Below are 22,970 nucleotides of genomic sequence, written 5' to 3' on the forward strand. Positions count from 1 at the left end.
GGGACCGGTGTTAATCAGAATCAACTGTGGTGATCATTTCACAATATATACAAATATTGAATTATTACGTTGTATATCTGGAATTAATGTTATATGGCAGTTAGACCTCAGTAAGAATGAATGAATAGAGCACAACGGATAAAACTAGAAAAACAAACATTAAATAATAAATGAGCAATACATTTGAATGCTCCATTACAAAAGTTCTAGAAGGCATTGATCTGTAAGTAAGCCAGACATGCCAAGAGCCCCTGCTCTGGCAAGATAACACTTCCGGGTAAACACTCCTACCTGTTCAGGAAAGTAAACTCTCCAAATTGTTCTTCGTTTCAGAGTTTTTGAAATGGGGCTTACTTGTTTGGAACTCAATGGCCTTCACGCATACTTCGCTGTGTTTTATTCCCACAGGTCTTAGCAAAAGGCACGTGTCACTCCCTAGTCGCCCCACAAACGATGACGGTGCTTAAGAGCACATTTTTGGAGGCCAGATCTGATCCAGCAGACCTGAGGGAGGAGAGGGGTGAAGGCATCACCCCAAAGACCAATCTCTCCCCTCTTTGCAAGGAGGACAGCCACTACCGTGCTGTGGTGTGCTGTTCAAGCGGATCGATCTCTATACCTAGCAAGACTGCAGGATGTTCAAAGCAGGCATTCAAATACAAAAACCACATTAATTTAAAACCACAGTGGGCAACACTGGAGTTGCAAAGGATTACACTCTGTTTTAAAGGATTATCGAGGTTTTTTGTGATTCTGTCTGGCTCTCATGACATACTGTTGTTCTCATCTGTGATTTGTTTGAGGCCACATCCCCAGCCTGGAATAGAAATCTCAATTATTGTAACGGTTTCCATGGAAACATATGATCTATTTGCTCTCATTTCCTCACTGTTCCCTGATGACCCATTCTCCCACTTCTCCACCCCCCTCCCAATCCTGATCCTTTCCATAGGATCCTTCTGGCACTTCCATTCCTCAATCAAAAACTCTCCAACCTATGTTGTTAAGTGACCGGAAAGGTGCAGAACTCTGTGTAGAGGATGCGAACCCTTGAGGTAACAAGGACAAGAGTAAAAATGCATATTTATATGTGTTAAATTAGCACATGGGAACCAGAAATATGCAAATTAAATGAACAGAATGGTTGCCTCTGGAGCGCAGCTGCGGTGACCAGGCACAGAAAGGTGTGGATTTGGGTGGGAGCAGATGTCTCAATGTTTATCCTTCCAATATAATTTTAATTACAAACCACGTGAATACGTCACTTATTAAAAATATAATTTAATTTCTACAAACTCCCCAACAGGCCCATATAATTAGAACCCCTTCTTCCTTTAGGCCATGTCCATCCTTATCATCACGGCAACCCACCCATCTTTGGAATCTAAATGCCCCTGGTCTTCCTAGCACTTTAAATCTCTTGACCTCACCCGTTTGTTTTCTTAATCCCTCGGCTTCTAGACTCCTTCTTTCCCACCTGAGGTTATGACCCTCTTCCTTCTCTGACTTCCTTTCCAGCCTGGTCTAGATGTCATTTCTATTCATTTATCCAATACACTCTTACTGATCACCCACTAAAAGGTTCTGTTGGATCTGCAGTGGGCAACTCTCTTCCCAGAATCCTTGACTCCCTATTAACCTTCTGGCTCACTGATCTTGCTAATCTCCCCCTCAGCTCAAATCTGCCACCCACTTCCCCATGTCCACACCCAGCTGCTCAGAGGTGCTGGGAAAAATCACACAGAGGCATGGACCACTTCTATCACCGACTTTAGAGATCTTCTCAGTAATCTTGCTGTGTATTCCTGCTGTCATTCCCATTTCGTGCCCAAGCTCTGCAAACTCGGGGCCACCATTCAGATCCCTTATTCTTTCTCAGCAGATGACCTTGTGACCCACAGACAGAGAAAATCGTGCATTCTGTCCAGGCCCTGAATGGATGCAATCCATAGGCACCGGAAGTACCTTGGTGAATAGGACAGAGAAGGTCCCCCTCTTGTAGCGCTCAGTTCTTAGAAGAGAGACAAACCAAAAAACAAAACGTATACCATCTGGTGATGGCTGCTAAGAGAGAGCAGAATATAATGGGGAATGAATGCATGGCTGAGGAAGTGGTTAGGGAAGACTTCTCAGAAGAGGTGTTGTCTAGGTTGTGATGGGAATTATAGGAAAGAGCCAGCCATGCAAAGAATAAAGGAAATAGCATCACATAAGCTCTAAGAGAGAAAGGAGATTTGTATGTTTCAAAAAACCCAAGGACCACCCTGGCCAGTACACTGTGGGTGACGGGCAAGAAAAAGAAGTCACCGGTCAGAGAACCCGGATCAGATTGTAAAGAGCAATGTAAGCCAAGAATGTAGTATGAAATTTATTTGATGTGATGGGAAGTTATCGGGGAGTTTTAATCAGGGGAGTGCCTTGACCTAATGGAACTTTGACAAAATGACTCGCGCTGCTAAATGGAAGTGTATTGATTACAGGTAACAAGAGTGAAAGCAGGGAAGCCAGTTAGGAAATTCTGCAGGAGTCCAGGGGGTATGCGGGGTGTAGATTAGGGCTGCATTTGTGATGATAGAAGGAAGTCAGTAAATGGGTGGCCTGCTTTGGCGAAGGATCTGTTAGGATTTGTGAATGGGTTTCACACGACTAGGGGAGGAGCCAGGTAAGAACAACTCCAGGAAAAGTCCCAGACTGGGGGCTTGGGCTACAGAGATGGAGAAGAAATTTATATTTTTTGCACACTTGAGTTCATGGTATGAGATTTATATGAGACATATTTATGGCACACCAAGGGATTAAAAGACTCAAAACAACACTAAACAACTCAGGAATACTTATAACACAATCTCGACTTCAGTAAAACAGTGTCTCCTAGTACCTATAAAAGCATCCAGAACCACTCTACGAGTCCCCAGGTCATCCTTCAAATCCGTTGCTCTCTGAAAGGAATGGTTTCCATTCTTGGCTGCAAAAGTGATCTTTTCCAAAAGGCACATCAGATCATGTCACTTCTCAGCTCAAAAACTTTCAATGGCTCCCCACTGCACAGCGGATAAAATCCAAACTTTTCATCACAGCTCACAAGGCTTTGCAGGATCAGGCCCCTGCCCATCTCTACAATCTCACATCCTACAACTTCGCCATGCTCATGACATTTTGGCCCTAACACCCTCTGATGGTCCCTAGAAGGTACCAAGCTCTTCTCTACCTTAGGACCTCTGCACTTGCTATTCTCTCTGCTGGCAACATTCATTCCTAGCTCTTGGCATGGATAGCTAGTTCAGGGTTCACCTCCTCTGATGGTCTAAGTGGATCTCTTCTTGATTTGTCCGTGGCCCACAGTACACTATTCATTTTCTTCACGGTTTTCATTACAAACTGTAGTGTAGTGTCTGTTTCCTTTTTATTCTCTCCCTCGCTGGAATGTAAGCCCCATATGAACAGCAAATGTGCCTGCCTTGTTACCTGTCGTTCTGGAGTGGGTGCAGCCCCCACGCCATACCGTACCTTGCCAAAGCTTCCTTTCCCGAGCACCATCAGGAAGTTAAAATCGGTCAGTTTCATTCGGTCTCTGTTCCCGTTGTTGTCAAGTTTGGATATGGTGTTGGTCGTCTTTTCTTCTGGAGCCTTGGTCCCCTGACTGATCTTGGCCCTCTGGCAGAGGAAGCACACAGAAAACATCATTAGGGTTTAAGGATGCCCTTGGAAGAAGCCACAGGAACCTGCCATGAGCTGTGGTTCCTGCAGCTCGCCCCCTCCCCTGGCCCGCATCTCAATGAAAAGCATGGCCAACATCTGCTCTGCAAGCCCGAAACCTGGGAGCCACCCTTGATACCCCCGTTTCTCTTTTACCCGTCATGCCTCAGCCACCATGGGGAAGAGTCTTTTCTTCCTCCTCGCTGTCTCTAGAATTCACCTGCCTTCTATCTTTACCACCACCTGTCATGTTGCACCTAGACAGCCCACCTTGGTTCCCGCCTCACTCGGCTTTGCATGCAACCAGAGTGAGCTTCCACTTCTTCATACCCAACCAAGTCACCACCTGCTTAAAATGCTTCAGTTGTGACTCCTTAGGTTTGGGCTAAAGCCCTTGGTGCTTTCACTGGTCTACATGGCCCAGTATGACCAGGTTCTCCAACCTCCTCACTTCTTGGACCTTTCCCTGTAATTCAGATTCATTCTCCTTTCACGTCCCACCTCAGGGCCTTTGCACCTGCTCTTGCTGCTTTGGGGATGGCTATTGTCTCCTCCTTGCCAACCGAGTTCCCCTTGCTTCACATTTTCACTTCCCCAGGGGAGCCTTCCTTGATTGTCTGTCTGGATTAAGTGTCCCTATTTGTTTCCTTCATCTGTCTCACTTCCCATTTATATTGGATGGTAACTGTTCCCTTGTTCTCCCAACACACTGGAAGCTCTGTGAAGGTGCAGACTCTATCTCCGCAACTTCCCCAACAACGAACACGGCTTCCTGCCGTGTGGATAAGTGGATGGGTGAGGCCCATGTCGGTCCTCAGTGCAGTGGGAGAGGGTCTCGCTGCTGTGAGCAGCAGAACAGCGACTCAGAATGGTAGCAGATTCCCTGCAATGAGGAAAGAAGAGGAGGTCAGCAGTGAGACCTGCAGCCACCAGGAAGGACTTTGTTCCTGGAGTCGCCTCTAGGGCTAGAATCCTGACTCTGGTGTGGATAAGTGATGTTATCCTGAGGGAGTCATCAGCTCAGGACACTCCTCCACCCAGACATCCTGAACTTCAGCATCTCTCTCAGAGAAAAGGCCAAAGACCAGAGATGTCCCGGCCCCTCTGTACCTTCTCTGATTTTGGATCTCTTCTCCTTGCATTGCCCTGGCCTCATTGCTGTTCTCTGAAAGCACCAAACACGCCCTTGCCCCTGGGCCTTTGCACTTGCTGTCCCCTGTGCCTGGAGTTCTTTCCCAGAGCTTCCTCACTTCGGGTAAGACGGCCTTTCCTGGGGCGCCTGGGTGGCTCATTCGGTTAAGCGTCAGACTGCTTTCAGCTCAGGTCATGATCTCAGGGTCGTGGGATCGTGCCCCGCATCGGGCTCTGCACTGAGCTTGTCCCTCTCCCTACTCTTTCTCAAATCAATAAAATCTTGGGGAAAAAAAGACAGCCTTTCCCAACACCAATATGCCGAAGCTCTCAGCAATCCTCATTCCCCTTACTTATTTTTCTCCATGTCTCTTATCACAATCCTACAAACCCAGTATTAACTTATTTCTTAATTCCTCGTCTTTGTCCTCACACTAGAACATAAGCTCCATGAGGTCAAGGATTTTGTCTCTTATTCTCCTTTCCCTGGTGTCTAGAGCGGTACCCAGCAGAGTAGGCACTTACTTGTCTTTGGTAAATGAACCTTTCTAAACCTGTTCAAGCAAATGGAGATCAGGACATGAGAGAATGTATCTCGGAGTTCTTAGCACCATTCCTAGCACATAGTAGGTGCTCAATGAATGGCAGCTATTATAGTTGTCTTATTATTCAGTTGTCTTTTTTTTTTTTTAAAGGATTTTATTTATTTATTCCAGAGAGAGAGAGAGGTAGGGGGAGGAGCAGAGGGAGAGGGAGAAGCAGCCTCCACGCTAAGCACGGAACCCAACACGGGGCTCGATTTCAGGACCCCGAGATCATGACCTGAGCCAAAATCAAGAGTCGGACACTCCACCGACTGAGCCACCCAGCTGCCCCTATTCAGTTGTCTTTTAAAGACAAGGAGGCCACAAACATTTTTTCAGGGTTTTGAATATTGGGAAAGAGTCATTCATTCAAAAAATACTCATGGAGTCCCTGCTACAGGCCAGGTGATGCTCTAGATGCCGGGGATCGATCAGGGAGAAAAACAACCTTGGATGTTCAAAGAATCTACCCCACAGCAGGGACTGGGTCCCCCACCCTGTGTCAAGGATATTCTGGAGTTCTCCAGGTAAACAACTTGATGTCAGCAGCAGAAACAGCATTAATGGAGCAGAAAGCCGGACACACTTGAAGAAGCAAACACTGTTTAGTCTGGCTGGAGCACAGAGTGCAAGGTAGATGTGGCACGGGATGCAGCCCAAAGGCGACAAGGACCAGGTAAACGGTCTTAAGAGGTCAGAGCTGATTCTGAGCGTGAAAGGCTTTAGGGTGGGGTCTCTGGGTGGCAAAGTCGTTAAGCTCCGACTCTTGGTTTCCGCTCAGATCATGATCTCAGGCTCGTGAGATGGAGACCTGGGTTGGGCTCTGAGCTCAGAGAGGGGTCTGCTTGAGATTCTCTCTCCCTCTCTGTCTGCCCCCCAAATAAATAAATCTTAAAAAAAAAAAAAAAGGCTTTAAGGAGGCCATGGCATGATCATATTCCATTTAGAAGATTACCCTGGATCCAGCGAAGAGACCCATTCGAAGAAGGTGAGTATGAGAACCACCAGAAAGAAATGACTGCAGTCATCAAGGTGCAAGATGGTGGGGCCCGACCTCGGGGGTATCTGTGATGCAGATGGAACAAAGTGGATGGATTTGGAGGTAGACTCATCAGAGCTGGGTGCAGCCTGGGAGAGGGGGATAAGGGATGAAAGACAAGTCCTTGGCTTCTGCGTTGAGCACCTGGGAGGACAGGATGGTGGCACTTCCCACTCAGAGGAGGAACAGAGGAAGGGCAGATTTGGAGGTGTGAGCAAGAGAGTGGGAAGCGCCTGACTTTGGGCATGCTGAGGCTCCCCCCTCCCCACAGTGGCATACACTGCAAGGTCTATTTCTCCCTCAGAACGTGCGTGTTCATTGTTGTCATCCCATTTGTGCTGCTGACAAAGCATCCACCAGTTTTCTTCTTTTTGTAATTAATGTTTCACAAATTACAGTGGAGGGGTGCCTGGGTGGCTCAGTCAGTTAAGAGTCTGACTCTTGATTTTGGCTCAGATCATGATCTCAGGGTCATGAGAGCGAGCCCCATGTCGGGCTCCGTGCTCAGTGCGGAGTCTGCTTGGGATTCTCCCTCTCCCTCTGCCCCTCCCCCTGCTCAAGTGTGCACTCTCTCTTTCAAATAAATAAGTAAATCTTTAAAAATAAATAAAAATAAAAATTACACTGGATACACTGAAATGTATAAATCTTAAGCATATAGTTCTATGAATTTGGACAAATGTATACACCCATGAACCCAAACCCCAATCAAGAGAGGAAACATTTCCATCACCCTCAGATAGTTCTCTGTGCCCCTTCCCAGCCAATCCTGCCTCCTACGAACACCATCTCTGTTCTGATTTCTATTCCCATAGGTCAGTTTTGTTTGTTCTTGAACTTCATTAAATGGAATCACAGAGTGTGACATAATAAGGAATATATATTTGGTCTCTGCTCTTGGCTCCTGATGCAAAGCTCCTAAAACTCCTGTAATTTCCTGATAGGAGTATCTTTTATTCTAATGAGGAAACTCTTGGTGGGCTCCTAGATGGGGGATGGTCACCCGACAGACCAAACCACGATTAGAGGCTTATTACTTTCAGCCCCATCCCAGGGCTGGAGATCTGAGTTAATAATTGATCATGCCTCCGTGATGAAACCTCCATAAAAATCCCTAAACTACAGAGTTTGGAGAGCTTCCGGAATGGTGAATCCCAACGCTGTGGGGGATGGAAGCTCCCGCACTCCTTTCAGACCTTACCCTATGTATCTCCTCGTCTGGCTGTTCATCTGTATCCTTTATCACATCCCTTTTATACAATAAGCCAGTTCTTAGAAATAAGTGTGTCCCTGAGTTCTGTGGGCCGTTCTAGCAAATTATCAAATCTGAGGAGGAGGTATAGTGGGAACCCCTGATTGGTAGCAAGTCAGACAGAAGTGTGGGTGACCTGGGAACCCACCATTTGTGACTGGAGTCTCAAGTGAGGGCAGCCTCGTTGGGACCGAGGCCTTAACCTGTGGGGTCTGTTCTAACTCCAGGTGTCATCTGTGAATTCAATTGCAGGACACCCAGTTGGTGTCCACAGAGGACTGGAGAATTTCTGAGTGTGGGAAACCCATATATTTGGTGAAGATTTGTGAAAGTCTGACAGGCTTCCCTTTATGGAAGAAGTAGTCTTTTGCATCTGGCTGCTTTTGCTCATTATCCTGTTCTTGAAATGCACCCGTGCTGTTGCATGAGTCAGTAGTTTGCCCCTTTGTCTTGCTGTTCATTGTTTACGTTTATCCATTCTCCTCTTTATGGGCATTTGTGTCCTTTCCACTTTGGGGCTATTAACAAAGCTGCTGTGAACACACATGGTCAAGTTGTTTCGTAGTAAGATATGTTGAGATTTGAGTGTCTCTGGGAAAGCCAAGTATCCATACCCAGAAAGCAATGCCTCTGTGGGTTTGAGACTGAGAAATGGTATCTGAGCTGGAGACAGAGGTGTGGGGGGGGTCACAGACATAGAGCCGGTGGTTAAAACGTGAGCAACATGAGCACCTCAGGGAGATCGTAAAGAAGCAAAGCGCCGAAGACAGAAGTTGTTCTGCCTTTTTTGGGCCATATCTTTCCATCATCCCAAATCCTTACGTTCCAGCCCCCAAGTTTTTGCCCAGGCTGTCAAACACATTCCCGCCTTTCTCCCCGCCCTACCGTCTTCCCTGCCTTAGGACCACATCTCCCACCTTCTTTGAATCCTGACTCAGGACCCACCTGATCCACACACTGCACTGTCCAACCTGTGAGGATCCAAATCCTGACCGTCCCCTGGTCCCCAGCCCTCATCCTGGCCCTCAGGGGGACACCCCAGGTCCCAGTACAGCCTGCTGGTGAAGCATGAGTAAGGGGCTTCAACTTCCCAATTTCTCCATTTGGCCTTGCTTCGTGGAAATTTTTTTTTCTGTCCTTCAAGGAGCAGCAAGTAGCCACCAGCTTCATCCCTCTGTCCTGCGAGCAAACTTCTCCCCTCTGAATTTGCTTCTTTTTTTCCATAGATATAGGCTATAGACCTATGATGTCTGGACCCCCTTCGAAGCCATAGTGTTTGTGTCTCCCCATGTAGATGATAATGTTTGTGTCTTCCCCTCCAAAATTTACATGCTAAAATCCTACCCCACAAGGGATGGCATTAGGAGATGGGACCTGTAGGAGGGGATTAGGTCATGAGGGTGGAGCCCCCATGGGTGGGATCAGTGCCCTCATAAGAGAGGCCCCAGAGAGGTCCCTCAGCCCCTCCACCAAGTGAGGACACAGTGAGAAAAGAGCCATCTAGGAACCCGGAAGGGGGCTCCCACCAGAACATGACCAGGCTGGGGCTTTGATCTTGGACTTCCCAAGTTTACCGCAGTCCCCACCACACCCTACTGTCTGACACCAAGCTTTTTCCCCTCCTTGTTATCTGCCTGGCTCCTGAAAACATTTGGGTTTGTGACCCCGACACAGTGAACCTTTGAAGGACAAGGAGCCCATCCTGTGTCCCTCTGAAAGCCTCCTGATCCCCAGGACCCTCAGGCCTAGCAGGTACTCCATCAAAGAGCAAACATTTTAAAATTGAGTCCCAAATTAAAATGATCCTCCATCGGGCTGGGCTGGATATGTCTTCAGAAACAGGAATACACTAATGGTTGCCTTTTTATGTCTGCAATTTGGAGCCCTAGAAGTCGGTGCTCAAAGAGAAAGCAAATAGACTACACTTCTGAGCAAGGAGCCCTGCCTCTTTCCAGACTGCACTGCAGGGGGGCAGAGGTGCCTCGGGACCCAGTCTCCGGGGCTACATTTCAGATGATTAGTGACGGCCCTGGCTTCAACTACAGACTCCTCTGCAATTAAGAGGGGCTCCTCCAGGTACCCCAGTACCCAGCAGCAGAGGTGAGACCTCAGGAGGCTTGGAGCCCCCACAGATCCCTCCCAATCCCCAACCGGCTCTTCCAAAGCCCAGAAGGAATATGGTCCGAGCTCTATTTATTCCAAGGGGGAAGCTGGTAATGACAACCATGGCCTGACATTTGAATGCTATGACACGCCAGACGCTGTCCTGAATGCATTATCTCATTCGATCCTCACATAACCTTAGAAGCTAAGAAGCGATGTACTTCCCCCATTTTACAGATGGGGAATCAAAGGCTCGGAGAGAGAAAGTAACTTGCCTACAGTCACCCAGCAGGAAAGTGGCAGAGCCGGATTCAAATCTGGGCAGCCTGGAGCTTGAACCACCTGAATGGAATAGGGCTTCACTTGCACAGATGAGACCAGGTGTCTTGCCAAGACCCCCTGGTGCTCTCCTCTCTACACCTGGGGCTCCTTCCCGCTCACACCTGCAGCTCCATCTGTAGGCTCACATTCTGGCTTCAGGAGCAAGCCGAGCCCACAAGTGCTGGCCAGGGAACTCCCCCAAAAGCAGCCACCAGCCAGCAACAGAAGTTGAGCTGGTGGATGATACTGCAGTTTCGTGCCCCCCAATTGGCACCCCCCAGGCACACATCCAACTCCCAGAGTTCTCCGGAGTGCTTAAACCCCAGCTGCCCACGGTGCTAACCTGCTTCATGATACACACCTCCTCTTCCCCTCTCGGCAATGACGCTTCCTGGGATCACCTCCCAAAGAAACTACTTGCACTTGAATCCTTATGGTCTGTTGCTGGGGAAACTCAACCCAGGATAATGAGCAGCTAGCTCTGGGCTGGTAAAAAGTTGCTTAACCTTGCTGGGACTCCGTTTCCTCATCCATAAAAGAAAAACAGGGATGCTAATAGTATCTACCTGCAAGGGGGTACTGCAAGGGTTAAATACGCTAATATTTCTGGAGCACTTAAAATAATAAATGGCCCAGAGGAAGCATTGTATGATGTAAGAAAATTCTAAGACCGTCTGAAAACCCACTCTGAACCATCCAAAATGGAGTTTTCCCTTCACTGACCCAGAGACAAGCCCGTGGTCAGGCAAAAGCCCGCCCCCCCCCCCCACCAGACCGAGCCAACTGGAACATTCTGAAATACACCACGGACAGCCACCGTACCAAGCTCACCCTGCCGTGAAATTCTATTACCCCAAGGCCAGCAGCTCGATTTTACCGTCACTCAGAATTTCTCCACATTAAGAGGCTTGAAAGTAATTTCTGAGTCATTCTGGGTGCTAATTGGTTATTGCACAGGGATTACATTTCTCACGTTCAAGGTCACCTGAAATTTCTCTGTGCGTCTGAGAACAATTTTCGGTCTGTTGGAAACATTTTTTTTTTAATCAACAACTACGGTACGGAGCAATTATAATTCAGGCATAAACAAGCGTTTGCGGGCTCTCGCTAGAAATAAACGGCTGCATTTTGTCGCGTGCAGATAAAACAGTCCTTTACTCCACGCCAATAACTGGCCCCGACAAATGCTATGTTCACGTAGGAACTGTTCTCCTTGGTGTCCTGAAATGTCACCCCGGCTGCCCTAGGATGGAAGAAATCATTTTGCAAACTGAGACGCCATTTTATACGAGAAAAGAGTGGCCTTGGTTTTTTTTTTTTTTTTTACCCACGGCGGTGCATTTTTAACACAGCAGCAAACGGGCACAGCTTCATCAAAAAGTTGAGGGAAAGAGATGGAAGGTGTTCTCTGGAAGGACTAATCAAGAGTGTCCAGTTCTTGGCTCCACTGCGTGGGATGTCCTTTTACCGGCTCATCGGGGCTTGAGCCAGCTCTATGGGAATAACCTTCCCTTATCAAGTTCGCTGGAGAAATGGCTGATAAGCTCAAGGCCAATGTGTTCATCCCACTTGTTTCCAGGAAGGGATAGCCCCCTGGGTCAGACCCATCACCACTGGCTTTTGTGGAGGACACACAAGGGTCAAAACTCAAGTGCTATTTCTGTCAAGTTGAGGGGGAAACTAACATGGATCTTGGGATAAAAGCCAAAATCCTTGCCAAGGCCAGCACAGCCCTTCTACTACTGTGATGACAGCCTTACCTTGAACTTACCCTTTGCTCTCTCTCCTCTACCCACACTGGCTTTCTTTAAGTTTCACATAGTTGCTAAAGAAGTCCCTGCCACAGGGCCTTTGCACATGCTGTCCTCTCTGACTGGAATTTTCTTTTCCCCTCTCTACTCCGTTAACTTGCACCGTTGCCGCCTCAATGACACCTTCCCTGTCCTCCTGTCCCCCGCTCTTATATATGTTCTCAGAGTCAACATGGACCTCTCTTTTATAGAACTTTACCTGGTCATGAGTTTTTTTTATTTGCCTGCGTGATTATTTGCTGAATAACAATGATAATAATCTATTTCATTTTAGCTATTTTATACAATTTTTTCAGAGTTAGCAGGCCATCACTGTTTATCTAGAACTGATGATTTCCCATCAGACTCAGTATATTGAGTTTGTACAAACAAAATAATGTGTTTTCCCTTATGAAACTACTTTAAAATCACTCAATACACATGTAATGAAAGAACTCAAACTCATTTTCCCCAAAACATTTTCTTTGTAAAACCGGGATGCGTCTGCAACTCTCACACAGCTGAAAATGGGGTCTATTGGCCCCCCAGAAGGGAAAGGGCTTAGCTGGGGTAGAAGCAGAGCCAGACTGTAGCCCAAGGTCAGGGCCAAGGACTCTTCTTCAGAAGATATACCCATGGGTATTTCATGAAGTCACCAGCACAAACTATTCCATTTGTTAACAGTACAGCACCATCCCACCAATAGATCCAAATCCAGATTCTATCTCTCAGCAAGTCTGGTTGACTCAGCCTCCAAAATAGAGCACTCCTCTCTCCACTTCTTTCATTCACCATTACTACCATCCCAGTCCAAGCTACCATCAAAGTGACCTGAGAAGGGGCACACCTGGGTGGCTCAGTCGGTTAAGCGTCCGGGTCTTGATTTCAGTTTGGGTCATGATCTCAGGGTCATGGGATCGGGCCTTCCATCAGGCTCCATGCTCGGCATGGAGTTTGCTTGTCCCTCTCCCTCTGCTCCCCCCTCCCCCCTTTCTATCTCTAAAATAAATAAATAAAATCTTTTAAAAAAATGACCTGAGAAGTGAAGGAGCACTTTCGAGTAAAAGTCTAAATCTAAATGAGGACAAGGAGGAAGGAATGACTTCACAAAGCAGGGTATGCTTGGTTGGGGTTTTGCAGGATGCATAGGAGTTTTCTGGGACTCAGAATAACATTGCAAAGGCACAGAGTCATGAAAGGCCTTGGTCGAAGGCCTTTCATAACCAGAGCCACAGCATATGAGGCAAACTCAACCATTTCCCATTGACGGAGAAAGAAAGACAGCTCACCTCAAATTTCTGCCGTAGCTCTTCATTGCCTTCACTTCCTTCCGGCGGCACAGGCACATTGAAGTACTCGCCTTCCTCCTGGCTCAGCAACTTAAACCTAAAGGGAGACAGGGAGACAGAACAAATTCCATGACCTGACTTGATATTATTTTGTCAGTTAGGATAAGGAAAGGAAGACTATAGACAGCTTTACCTTAAAAAAATGTGTTGAGGGTTTTTTCTTTTGGGGGAGGTGTGCGCGTACGTGTTTGCAGCCAGGTATGCTACGTATTTTTGTAATTATTCCACAGTTTTCAGAAAAAAATTAATAATCTGTGTTTATGCAGTGTTCTGGTTCTGCTCTGTCTCTCATCTCCACACATACACACTTTTCTTAGTTCTCTCACTCAGTCATTCTGTATGTTTTTACTACTTTTTGTCTGCTAAGTGCTTTCTTATTCTGAAAGAATGCTAGGAAGACCTCCCATGGTCAATGGATCACAGCATCCTGGCTCTCAGCAGCATTTGGATGACTATGACCTTGTCTCCATGATGCTGTTTTCTCTGCAGACGCCTTCCCAAAGTGCCCTGTATTAACCCCTTGAGAAATGGCATCCCTTCGTTGGTTAATTCCCCAGCTCCGGAGTCAAACTCTGCCTGGATCCAAATCTCACCTCTGCCCATGCCTCCTTGGGTCACTGGATAAATTAGCTAGGCTCTCAGCAGCAATTTTTCTCATCATAAATTGGAACAAGAGTTTTTTTCAGGGGCACCTGTCTGGCGCAGTCAGAGCATGCAACTCTTAATCCCAGGGTTGTTAGTTCAAGCCCCATGTTGGGCATAGAGATTACTTAAAAAAAAAAAGTCTTTTTCATAGGATTACTGTGGAGCTGAGACATGGTGACTCATGCAAAATGATAAGCACAGTGCCTGGCATTTAGCAAATGATAAAAGAAATCATCATCATCATTATGGATATTGACATTATCCTAATAAACAAGATGGCTTTCAGTATGTTTTTGACCACAAAGATGCTTCCATCTACTCAAAGAGTAACATGAGAGAGAGGAAGGAAAAGGACATCCCAAAGATATCCGAGTCGCTAGAGGGAAAAAACATCCTGGAGCTCCTCACTCCCAAAGAAAGACTTCCTAACCCAAATTCATAATTTTCATAATAATTTTTTCCTCCATTCACAAAACTTCCTCAAGCAGCTCCTAAAAATAGGAGGAGAGGTGATTCAAAGCAGAGGTGATTTTTCGCACCCCTACATCTGTCTCCACATTTAATATTCAATTGTCCTCAGGGCTCATTGGGTGGCTCAGTCAGTTAAGCATCTGCCTTGGGCTCAGGTCATGATCCCAGGGTCTTGGGATCAAGCCCCATGTCAGGTTCCCTGCTCAACAGGGAGTCTGCTTCTCCCTCTGCCCCTCCCCCACTCTCTCACACACTCTCTCTGTCTCTCAAATAAATAAATCTTTTAAAAAATAGTCAATTGTCCTCTTCCCAATTTCCAAAAGAAATACAAAAATAAGAGAACATCTGTATTTTTGTTGGCAATCAAGTAGGGTGCTATCCGCACAGCAGCAAAGTCTAGGAGCTCCCACAAATTAAATAATAGTAAGAGAACACGGAGCAGTGGTTGGCAAACATTATTTGCCTTTGTGGATTTTGCTAAATCTGGATATTATGATCCACTTCATGGTTTTCATTATATTGTCTCCTTTTTAGATAGCATACTCACTTTTAAAAGGAAGCCGACAGGTTACAAGTAGAAAGTAACTGTAAAAAAATAAACGTACACAAATCAAAGTGACCCAAGTCCAAGTTGACGGCGTTGCTTACCAAAGGCTCTGAGACTAATGTCTGCCCCTCCTTGTTACAATGGGAGCTCAGCCAGTGGCGTGAGTTGAAGAACGTTATGGGTACAGCAACACCGGCTGAGACTTTCTCTCCGTGGTAATCTGAAGGTTCGAAGGAGCACTGGCCAAAGAACAGCTTGGCCAGGGTACTGTTCAGTATTACCAATGCCCCAACCATGTGCCATCTAAACTATGTATGGTCTAAGCCACTTTGGAAACTACAGATCAAGGGGGACTGACCAGCGGTGACCAGTCAATGGGACTCCTGACAGAATCCCACTAACAACCCTGGGCCAAACCACCAGGGACTAGATGACAGCCACACATTCTGATCCATATTCAGGAAGGATGGGACATGTCACGGTGCCCTCGCTATGTCTGCTGGAGCCAGTATGCTGTCCCTATTGCCCTGAATAGACTTGTGTCTGTTAGAAAAGAGAAGCAGGGACCCCTTTCAACTTTGACATGGGGAAAATGTCCCCCTATAGGGCAGTAGGGCTGACTGTTTGTTGTGTAGCTGTTTCCAGCTGTGGATCTTTCCAAAATGGCTCTAGGGAACAGGATCCCTGTTCTGACAAAGAAAAATCCCAAAAAATACAAAAGACTCTCCCTTCGTCTGATTTTGAAAAATTACAACTGGGACACTCATCATTCCTGTGCTCATCTGCCTATAAGGACGCGCAGATACAGAAGAATAACAGGATGTATGAAAAACTCAGTCAAATAAAGAGAAACAATTAGAAATCAGATAAGTACCTCCCATGAAATAGTACTATTGCCAAAAGAGAGAAAATTCTAAAAAATATCTAGTTCATACTTTTAATGAGATTCAAGAAGCTAATGCATCTTTGAAAAGGGAACAATCTGAGATTAGGAAAGGCTACTTTCAGAAGGAAAATGTAATTACTAAATTTAAAAATCCACTGGAGACAATGAACACTAAGATGGATAATTCAGATAACAATTAGGGAATTGGAAGACAACCCTGAGAAATTTTTCTGGCAGTTGAACCTGATATTTATTATATTGATTAGAGTTGAACTGAATGTTTTGTATACCATTAAGAAAAATGCATATTACCAAAATTAATATACAACATGAAAGGAGGGAATATAGCAACATGTATATCAGGAAAGACATATTATGATCCATCGTATGTAAAAAGTTCTTACAATTCAATAAGAAAATGACAGGCAAAATCAGGACATAGTCATTTATAAATACAAACAAATGGCAATATACAAATGAAAATATTCAACATAATTAGCAAAATATGTATGATAATGAAATTATGTAAATATGTATACTTAGTAACAAAATATGTATAATCTTTGTATTGTATCTGAAATTTACAATACCAGATGTTGACAAGTGTGGGTGAAATGAAAAGTATCACGCAGCACTGGTGAGAATGTAAATTGAAAAAAACTGCAGAACAGTTTGGCAACATTTTAATAGTACATATGTTCTCAAAGCCATGGATTCCAGGATTAGGAATTTCTTAGGAAATCATTAGAGCTATGCACAGAAGTTTTGCTGCAAGTATGTTTACTGTAGAATTATTTATCTAGGTAAGCATTACACATCTTATAATAAGAATATGATTCTGTAAGTTGAGGCAGATCTATAGAACAGGCCACAGGAAAATGATTTTGCCCAAGATTACTGAATTATAAGGAAATGTGTTCATAATGCATTGTTAGATGAAAAATGAGGGCTGCTACACAGTATGTACGGTAAAATTTCATTTTTTGTTTCATATACACACACGTGAGCACAGACACACACACATGCACACATACGTAATACACACAGAAAAAACCTCTTAATAATGTCAATAGTGATTATCCCTGGACAATGGGATTCTGGATAGTATTTTGCTTTCTTATTTACATTTTTCTAATAATTATTCAATTAATAATAATCATTACCACTTACTGAGTGCTTACTATTCACCAGACACTGGGCGCTTCACTTATATTAACTACTTTAGTATCGTAACAATCCTAGGACATAATTACTGCCATTATCTCCAAATGAGAAAAGGAGTCAGAGAGGCAAAGTAACTTCCCCAGGGGTACACAGCTAGGAAATGGAGGAGCAGAAACTCTAACCCAGGAAGTCTGATTCCAAAGCCTTAGTTTTTTGGGGGGAGGGGTGGGATTTGTAATAAGACCCAAATGACATTATTAGTAATAACAAAAGAAAGCTTAAAGAAACATAAATTTAAGTTAACAATTATACAATAGTTGTCTGTTCGCAAGAATACAAAGAAAAGAATGAAATAGGAAAGGAAAAAAACCCCTCAGAATCTGAAACATCATGATGGAAATGTGGCAATTATGACCATAAACATTAAAACATTTCCTTAGGGAAAAGAAGAAAGACTTTTGGATTCAGGTCTGGTTTTTTGTTTTTTGTTTTTCAATCCAATAACATGCCACGTGTTATACCAAATCAAAGGACTGAGATTAAACATAAGAAAATGGGCAGGATCCACTAGGCAAGAAGTATTTACCACTCTGCAACCAAAGGAGACATGTTGAAAGGTCAATCAGATGTCCTCATCTATTGGCTCCTCAACTTACTCTGGGCAGAAGATGAAGTTCCTAAAAGGCCCCTGTGGGATCTGCCGAGGCCCCCTCATCCTGCCAGTCCTTGCTCCCCACTGATACCCCTTTGGAGATCCAGCTCCAGCCACACAGGTCACTTCGCTGACCCTCAAACCTACTAGGCGTACTCCTGCCTCAGGGCCTTTGCATTTGCTGTTCTCGCCATCTGGGACAATCTCTCCCTAGATTTCCACAAGTTCACTCCCTCACCTCCCTTCAGGTCTCCGCCATGTGTCACCTTTTCAATGAGTCCTTTCCTGAGAATTATATTAAATAAATTGGAGTATCACCCTCCTCCCACCCCCAGCATTCCCTATCCCTGTTTCTTGTTTACTTTTCTCTATAACATTTATTTTTAAATTTTTTTTTAAGTAGGCTCCATGCCCAGTGTAGAGCCCAATGAGGGGCTTGAACTCATGACCCTGAGATCAAGACCTGAACTGAGATCAAGAGTTGGACACTTAACTGACTGAGCCACCCAGGCTCCCCTCTCTATAGCATTTATCAGCTTCAAACATGCTATTTTTTACTACTCATGTTTGTTTTTTTTTTAATTTTATGTATTATTCTCCAAATAAAAAGAAACCTCCATGAACCCAAAGATTTAGTATATAGGTACTTGCTATGTATATTCACTGAAGAAATGCCAGCAAAAAGGCAAAATCATGGGCAAAGAGTATTAACTGCAACAGACATAATTTTGTGTTGATATCAGTCATTTTTGAAAATAGGTCTTGAAGAGCTATATAGTCAATAATGATGCCACACACATATAAAGCAAAAAAACATCAGAAATGAAAGAAAATGTTCCAAAAAATGTTACTGGGAGAATCTTAATGAGCACTGTGCATTTTGGTCAGATGAAACAAATAAAAAAAAAAAATAGGACAGCATAAGAGATCTGGATATTATATTAAGATGGAATTAATCAACACTGAAATGCATGACCTACAAGTAGTAAAGGTAATCTTTTTACTAAGTGTCCACAGAATATTTAGTAACACTGAACTAAGCTAAATTGGAAAAAAAAAAAAAAAGTGTACAGGACATATTCTCTGACCATAAAGTACTAACACTGTCATTTGACATTAATAATGAAAAATGAAACAAAAAGCTAACACCAGTGATTTCCAAAATGCCCAAATAAAAGCACGCTTGAAAGGAAATTAAAAACACAATTGCATGGGACGCCTGGGTGGCTCACTCGGTTAAGCATCTGCCTTCGGCTCAGGTCATGATCCCAGGGTCCTGGGATCGAGTCCCGCATCAGGCTCCCTGCTCCACGGGGAGTCTGCTTCTCCCTCTGCCTGCTGCTCCCCCAGCTTGTGCTCTCTCTCTCTGACAAATAAATAAATAAACTCTTTAAAACAAAAAACAAAAAAACAAAAACAAAAACCACAATTGCAGACCTTGAGCAAGCAACAAAAGCTGGAGTGCGACATATCACAGCTCGGAGGTAATCTTTATTCCCCCCAATGCCTGTTCTTTATTCTTGAAGAGCAGAGTCCGTTAAGAGAGGAAAAATAAATTAGCAAAGTGTTCGACTGAAATTCACAGGCAACCACCCAACAAACCCACAGAAAAGAAGAAGACTGAAACACAGAATTGATACGTAAATCCCAGAGCTCATTCTTTGCAGAAAAATAAACCACAGCAGAACAGATGAACCCCTGGAAAACAAGGGGAAGGAAAGGAGACAGCAAAAACAAATAAAATTAGAAACAAAGGAGTGGATCTGACAACAGATGCGGGGCTGGTGGCAAAGTGGCAGATGAGGGGCCTGAGGCTGGCACATCACGTCTGGGAACTCAGACAGCAGCCTTTTGCCTTTCTGCTGCATGGTCTTCAATTACAGTACAACAGAATAGCTGGGAGAGCTCATGCCCTACCAGATGGGGAAACTGAGTCTCGGAGATGGCATGGAACTCACCCAAGACCCCACAGGGACAAGAATCCAAATTTCTAGAATTTGATCCATTTACAGTCAAGACAGCATCACAGATGTCTTAGCCCTGAATCATTTAGGGGCGACTTTTAGCTGCAAAATCCAAAGAGGGCTTTTATCTGCAAAAGAGGACTTTAATCTGCAAAATCTGAAGAGGGCTTTTATTTAGCAAAAGTTCCCTCCTATAATTCCATCAATTTCACAACTCTCCTAGGAGGAGGGATGAGGGATGCTGCAATTAGCCCTGACTAATGGAATTGTAATGGCTGAGAAGGCTGGAGTACAGAGAGGTGAAGTGATTCACCTGAAGTCACAAAGCATCCATCCACTTAGGAGAGCCAAGGTCAAAACGACCCATCTACCTTCTAGGCCTCTGCCAAACCCCTGTACCAGGAGGCAAAATGGGATGTGCATGTGCTTAGGCCCTGGCATCCCAAAGACCTGGACCCAAACTCAAGCACCGTCACGTACGAGCTGTGTGTCCTTTCACACATTGCTTGACTACTCTGATCCCAGGAACGACGCTCCGCCCAGAACTGGTGGGAGAATTGAAGGATGATGACGTGTACATGTGGGGATAATTTGGACTCAGTCCTTTTGTCCTCCCTGCACTCTGCTCTTTCCAGGGAGCAGATGGGACCGGCACCAGACCAGAAAGAGGTGGTACCAGTGGGAGAGAGTCCTGACCGTTTGGGCCTATAGAACCATGAGAAGTGAGCAAAAGCAGAGGGGCATTGCCCAGCCTTCTCTGCCCTGGGCAGAGACCTACATGGAGGGCCACACATTGCAGCTGCAGCAGGCCAGGGATATAGGGATCACTCAGACAGCACTCCTGGCCCGCATGCAGGAGGCTGAGAAATAAGGGCTCACACAGGTAGCCTGCGGAGTGGGAAAAAGAGGACACTATGTGGAGGGACCTCACAATGAGAGGCAACAGGCCAGGACCTGGGACTCCAACAGGAAGCCAGAAATGAGGCTCCAAAGCTGGCGGGGGTGGGTAGGGGAACCCGTCCAGCCTCAGTGGGCACGGGTTCAGGAACCAGGCAGGATCAGCTACTGTGCAGCAGTCAAGCCCAGAAGGCATACCACATGCAGGAGGGTCCCCTTATCACCGCCAGGAGGTCACGAAACTGCCTAAGAAAGTCTGGGTGCATCACAGAAAAGAAAGAGGCTATTCGTGGGTATCAATGTGTGACTCCAGGACACCTGGAAAGTGATCAGCCCAGAGCCTGGCATCCGGTTAAGAGTCAATAAGTGGTAGCTATTGCTCTGGTAATTATCATTATGTTCTCTCTCTCCTGTCTCACTTAGACCCCCTGGGAGATCATACATTGTTTCTCTTTAACGTCCTTACGCCTGACTTAAAGAGGAAGGAACATGCAATCTGTCACTAGAGCTAACAGCAGCATGCAAAGTCAGATCATCCATACGTTAAGAAAAATTACCCAAGTTTTTATCATGAATGGATGTCGTACTTTGTCAAATGCCTTTTTTTTTTTTTTGCATCTATTGAGATGATTGTATGTTTTTTTTTATCCTTTCTTTTGTTGATGTGATGTATCATGCTGATTGAACCACCCTTGCATCCCCAGGACAAATCTCACTTGATCGCAGTGAATGACTTTCTTTTTTAATGTATTGTTGGATTTGGTTTGCTAGTATTTGGTGGAGAATTGCCGCACCTATGTGAAACAGGAAAATGGCAAAAAGATGGCAGCGTGACCTCTTACTGTCACGCAAGAACATTTTCTAAATAGTCATCTCCTTCCCCGCTACTACTTATTAGTCTATTACTTAGAACTGTTACTTATAATCCACAAGACAGTAGGGCCCAGATGGCCTCCCAGCTCTGCAAAGACAAACGCTAACTTAGAAGTTCTTCCAGTCTGGGGCGCCTGGCTGGCTTTAGTCGGGTAAGCATGCAACTCTTGATCTCTGGGTTGTGAGTTTGAGCCCCACGTTGGGTGTAGAGGTTGCTTAAAAATAAAATCTTTTAAAAAGAAGAAGAAAAAAAGAAGTTCTTCCAGTCCGGTAGACAGATCGCCTCCAAGGTTGTGATTTCGTTGCCCTGTTTGGCAGCCGGCCTTACCTCTAACTTAGCAAAGTGACTTCAGCATCCCTATGTTTCCTGGTATACCAGTCTCAGCTTCTCAAACCTTTGGAATCAGCCATTGATGTTCCTGGTCTCCCCATTCGTGAGCTAAGGAAAACTGTGACAAATGCTCCTTCCCTATTTTTTTGAGAATTCTGTTGTTAACCGTTTGTGATCTGTACTTTAACACACCTTAGTACTATTGTTTTTTTTGTACCCACTTGGCTTTCATCCTCCTTCACATCTGTCATCATGTTGTCATTGATTAGTCACTGGTGTCATTTCTTCTCACTCCAGAAGCTAAGCGCCATGAGGGCATGTCTGTCTTATACCTGATGGATCTCTAGTGACCAGAATGGACTAGAGAGAGACTCAAAATCTATTTGAATAAAAGTCTGTGATAAATACAGGGGCACCTGGGTGGCTCAGGCGGTTGAATGTCTGACTCTTGGTCTCATCTCAGGGTGGTGAGATGGAGCCCTGCGTCGGGCTCTGCGCTCAGCGGGGAGTCTGCTTGAGATTCTCTCTTTCCCTCTGCGCTCCCCCCGCCCTCCCAGATCGCATTCTCTCTCTCTCAGATAAATAAATCTTTAAAAAACAACAACAACAAAGTCTATGATGAAAAGGGAGGAGAGACAAGGAGGTTGTACGGTGAGCAATGGAAAGGATATGTGGTCCAGGTGACACATTCTCTTTCTTGCTAAACTGGTCTGATTTTTATTTTCTTTCACTTGTAACTGGAAAAGCCCCCAGTGAGACGATTCAGAAAGGAGACAATTTCTCTTAAAGAGATAAGGGCAGCCAGTAATCCCCGCTTTGCTCAAAGCTACGGTGCCAGGCTGGACTTTGTATTCTGACTCCTTTTACTCAGATGACAGTGAAACCAACAAATGCTAAGGCGGCTCACCCAGTCTCTTCGCTGGGAATACTGAGCAAGGATTTTTTGCCATGAGAAGGGAACGAAGCAAAAACTGCAGAACAAAGGAGACACTGCAGCTGCTCACTGCCGTAACCTCCCAGCACCTCCGTGGCCAGGCTTGGTAAGCAGTCCCAATGAAGGAGCATCTTCTTTTTTTTTTTAAAGATTTTATTTATTTATTTGACAGAGAGAGACACAGCGAGAGAGGGAACACAAGCAGGGGGAGAGGGAGAAGCAGGCTTCCGGCAGAGCAGGGAGCCCGATGCGGGGCTCGATCCCAGGACCCTGGGATCATGACCTGAGCCGAAGGCAGACGCTTAACGACTGAGCCACCCAGGCGCCCCGAAGGAGCATCT

General features: G+C 45.3%; 1 protein-coding gene across 2 annotated transcripts in view; it reads right to left on the reverse strand.

Annotated features, from left to right (window-relative positions):
- Positions 1–22,970, reverse strand: part of PRKCB (protein kinase C beta) — a 316,758-nt gene that overhangs the window by 81,047 nt on the left and 212,741 nt on the right. For both annotated transcript variants that reach the window (XM_078074685.1, XM_036111159.2), the window contains exons 8-9: positions 13,206–13,302; positions 3,508–3,654 (exon numbers count right to left, since the gene is read on the reverse strand). In XM_078074685.1, coding sequence (XP_077930811.1) covers positions 3,508–3,654; positions 13,206–13,302 — 244 coding nt within the window. The remainder of the gene's footprint in view (positions 1–3,507; positions 3,655–13,205; positions 13,303–22,970) is intronic.

Source organism: Halichoerus grypus, chromosome 6, assembly GCF_964656455.1.
Source record: "Halichoerus grypus chromosome 6, mHalGry1.hap1.1, whole genome shotgun sequence".
Taxonomy (NCBI): domain Eukaryota; kingdom Metazoa; phylum Chordata; class Mammalia; order Carnivora; family Phocidae; genus Halichoerus; species Halichoerus grypus.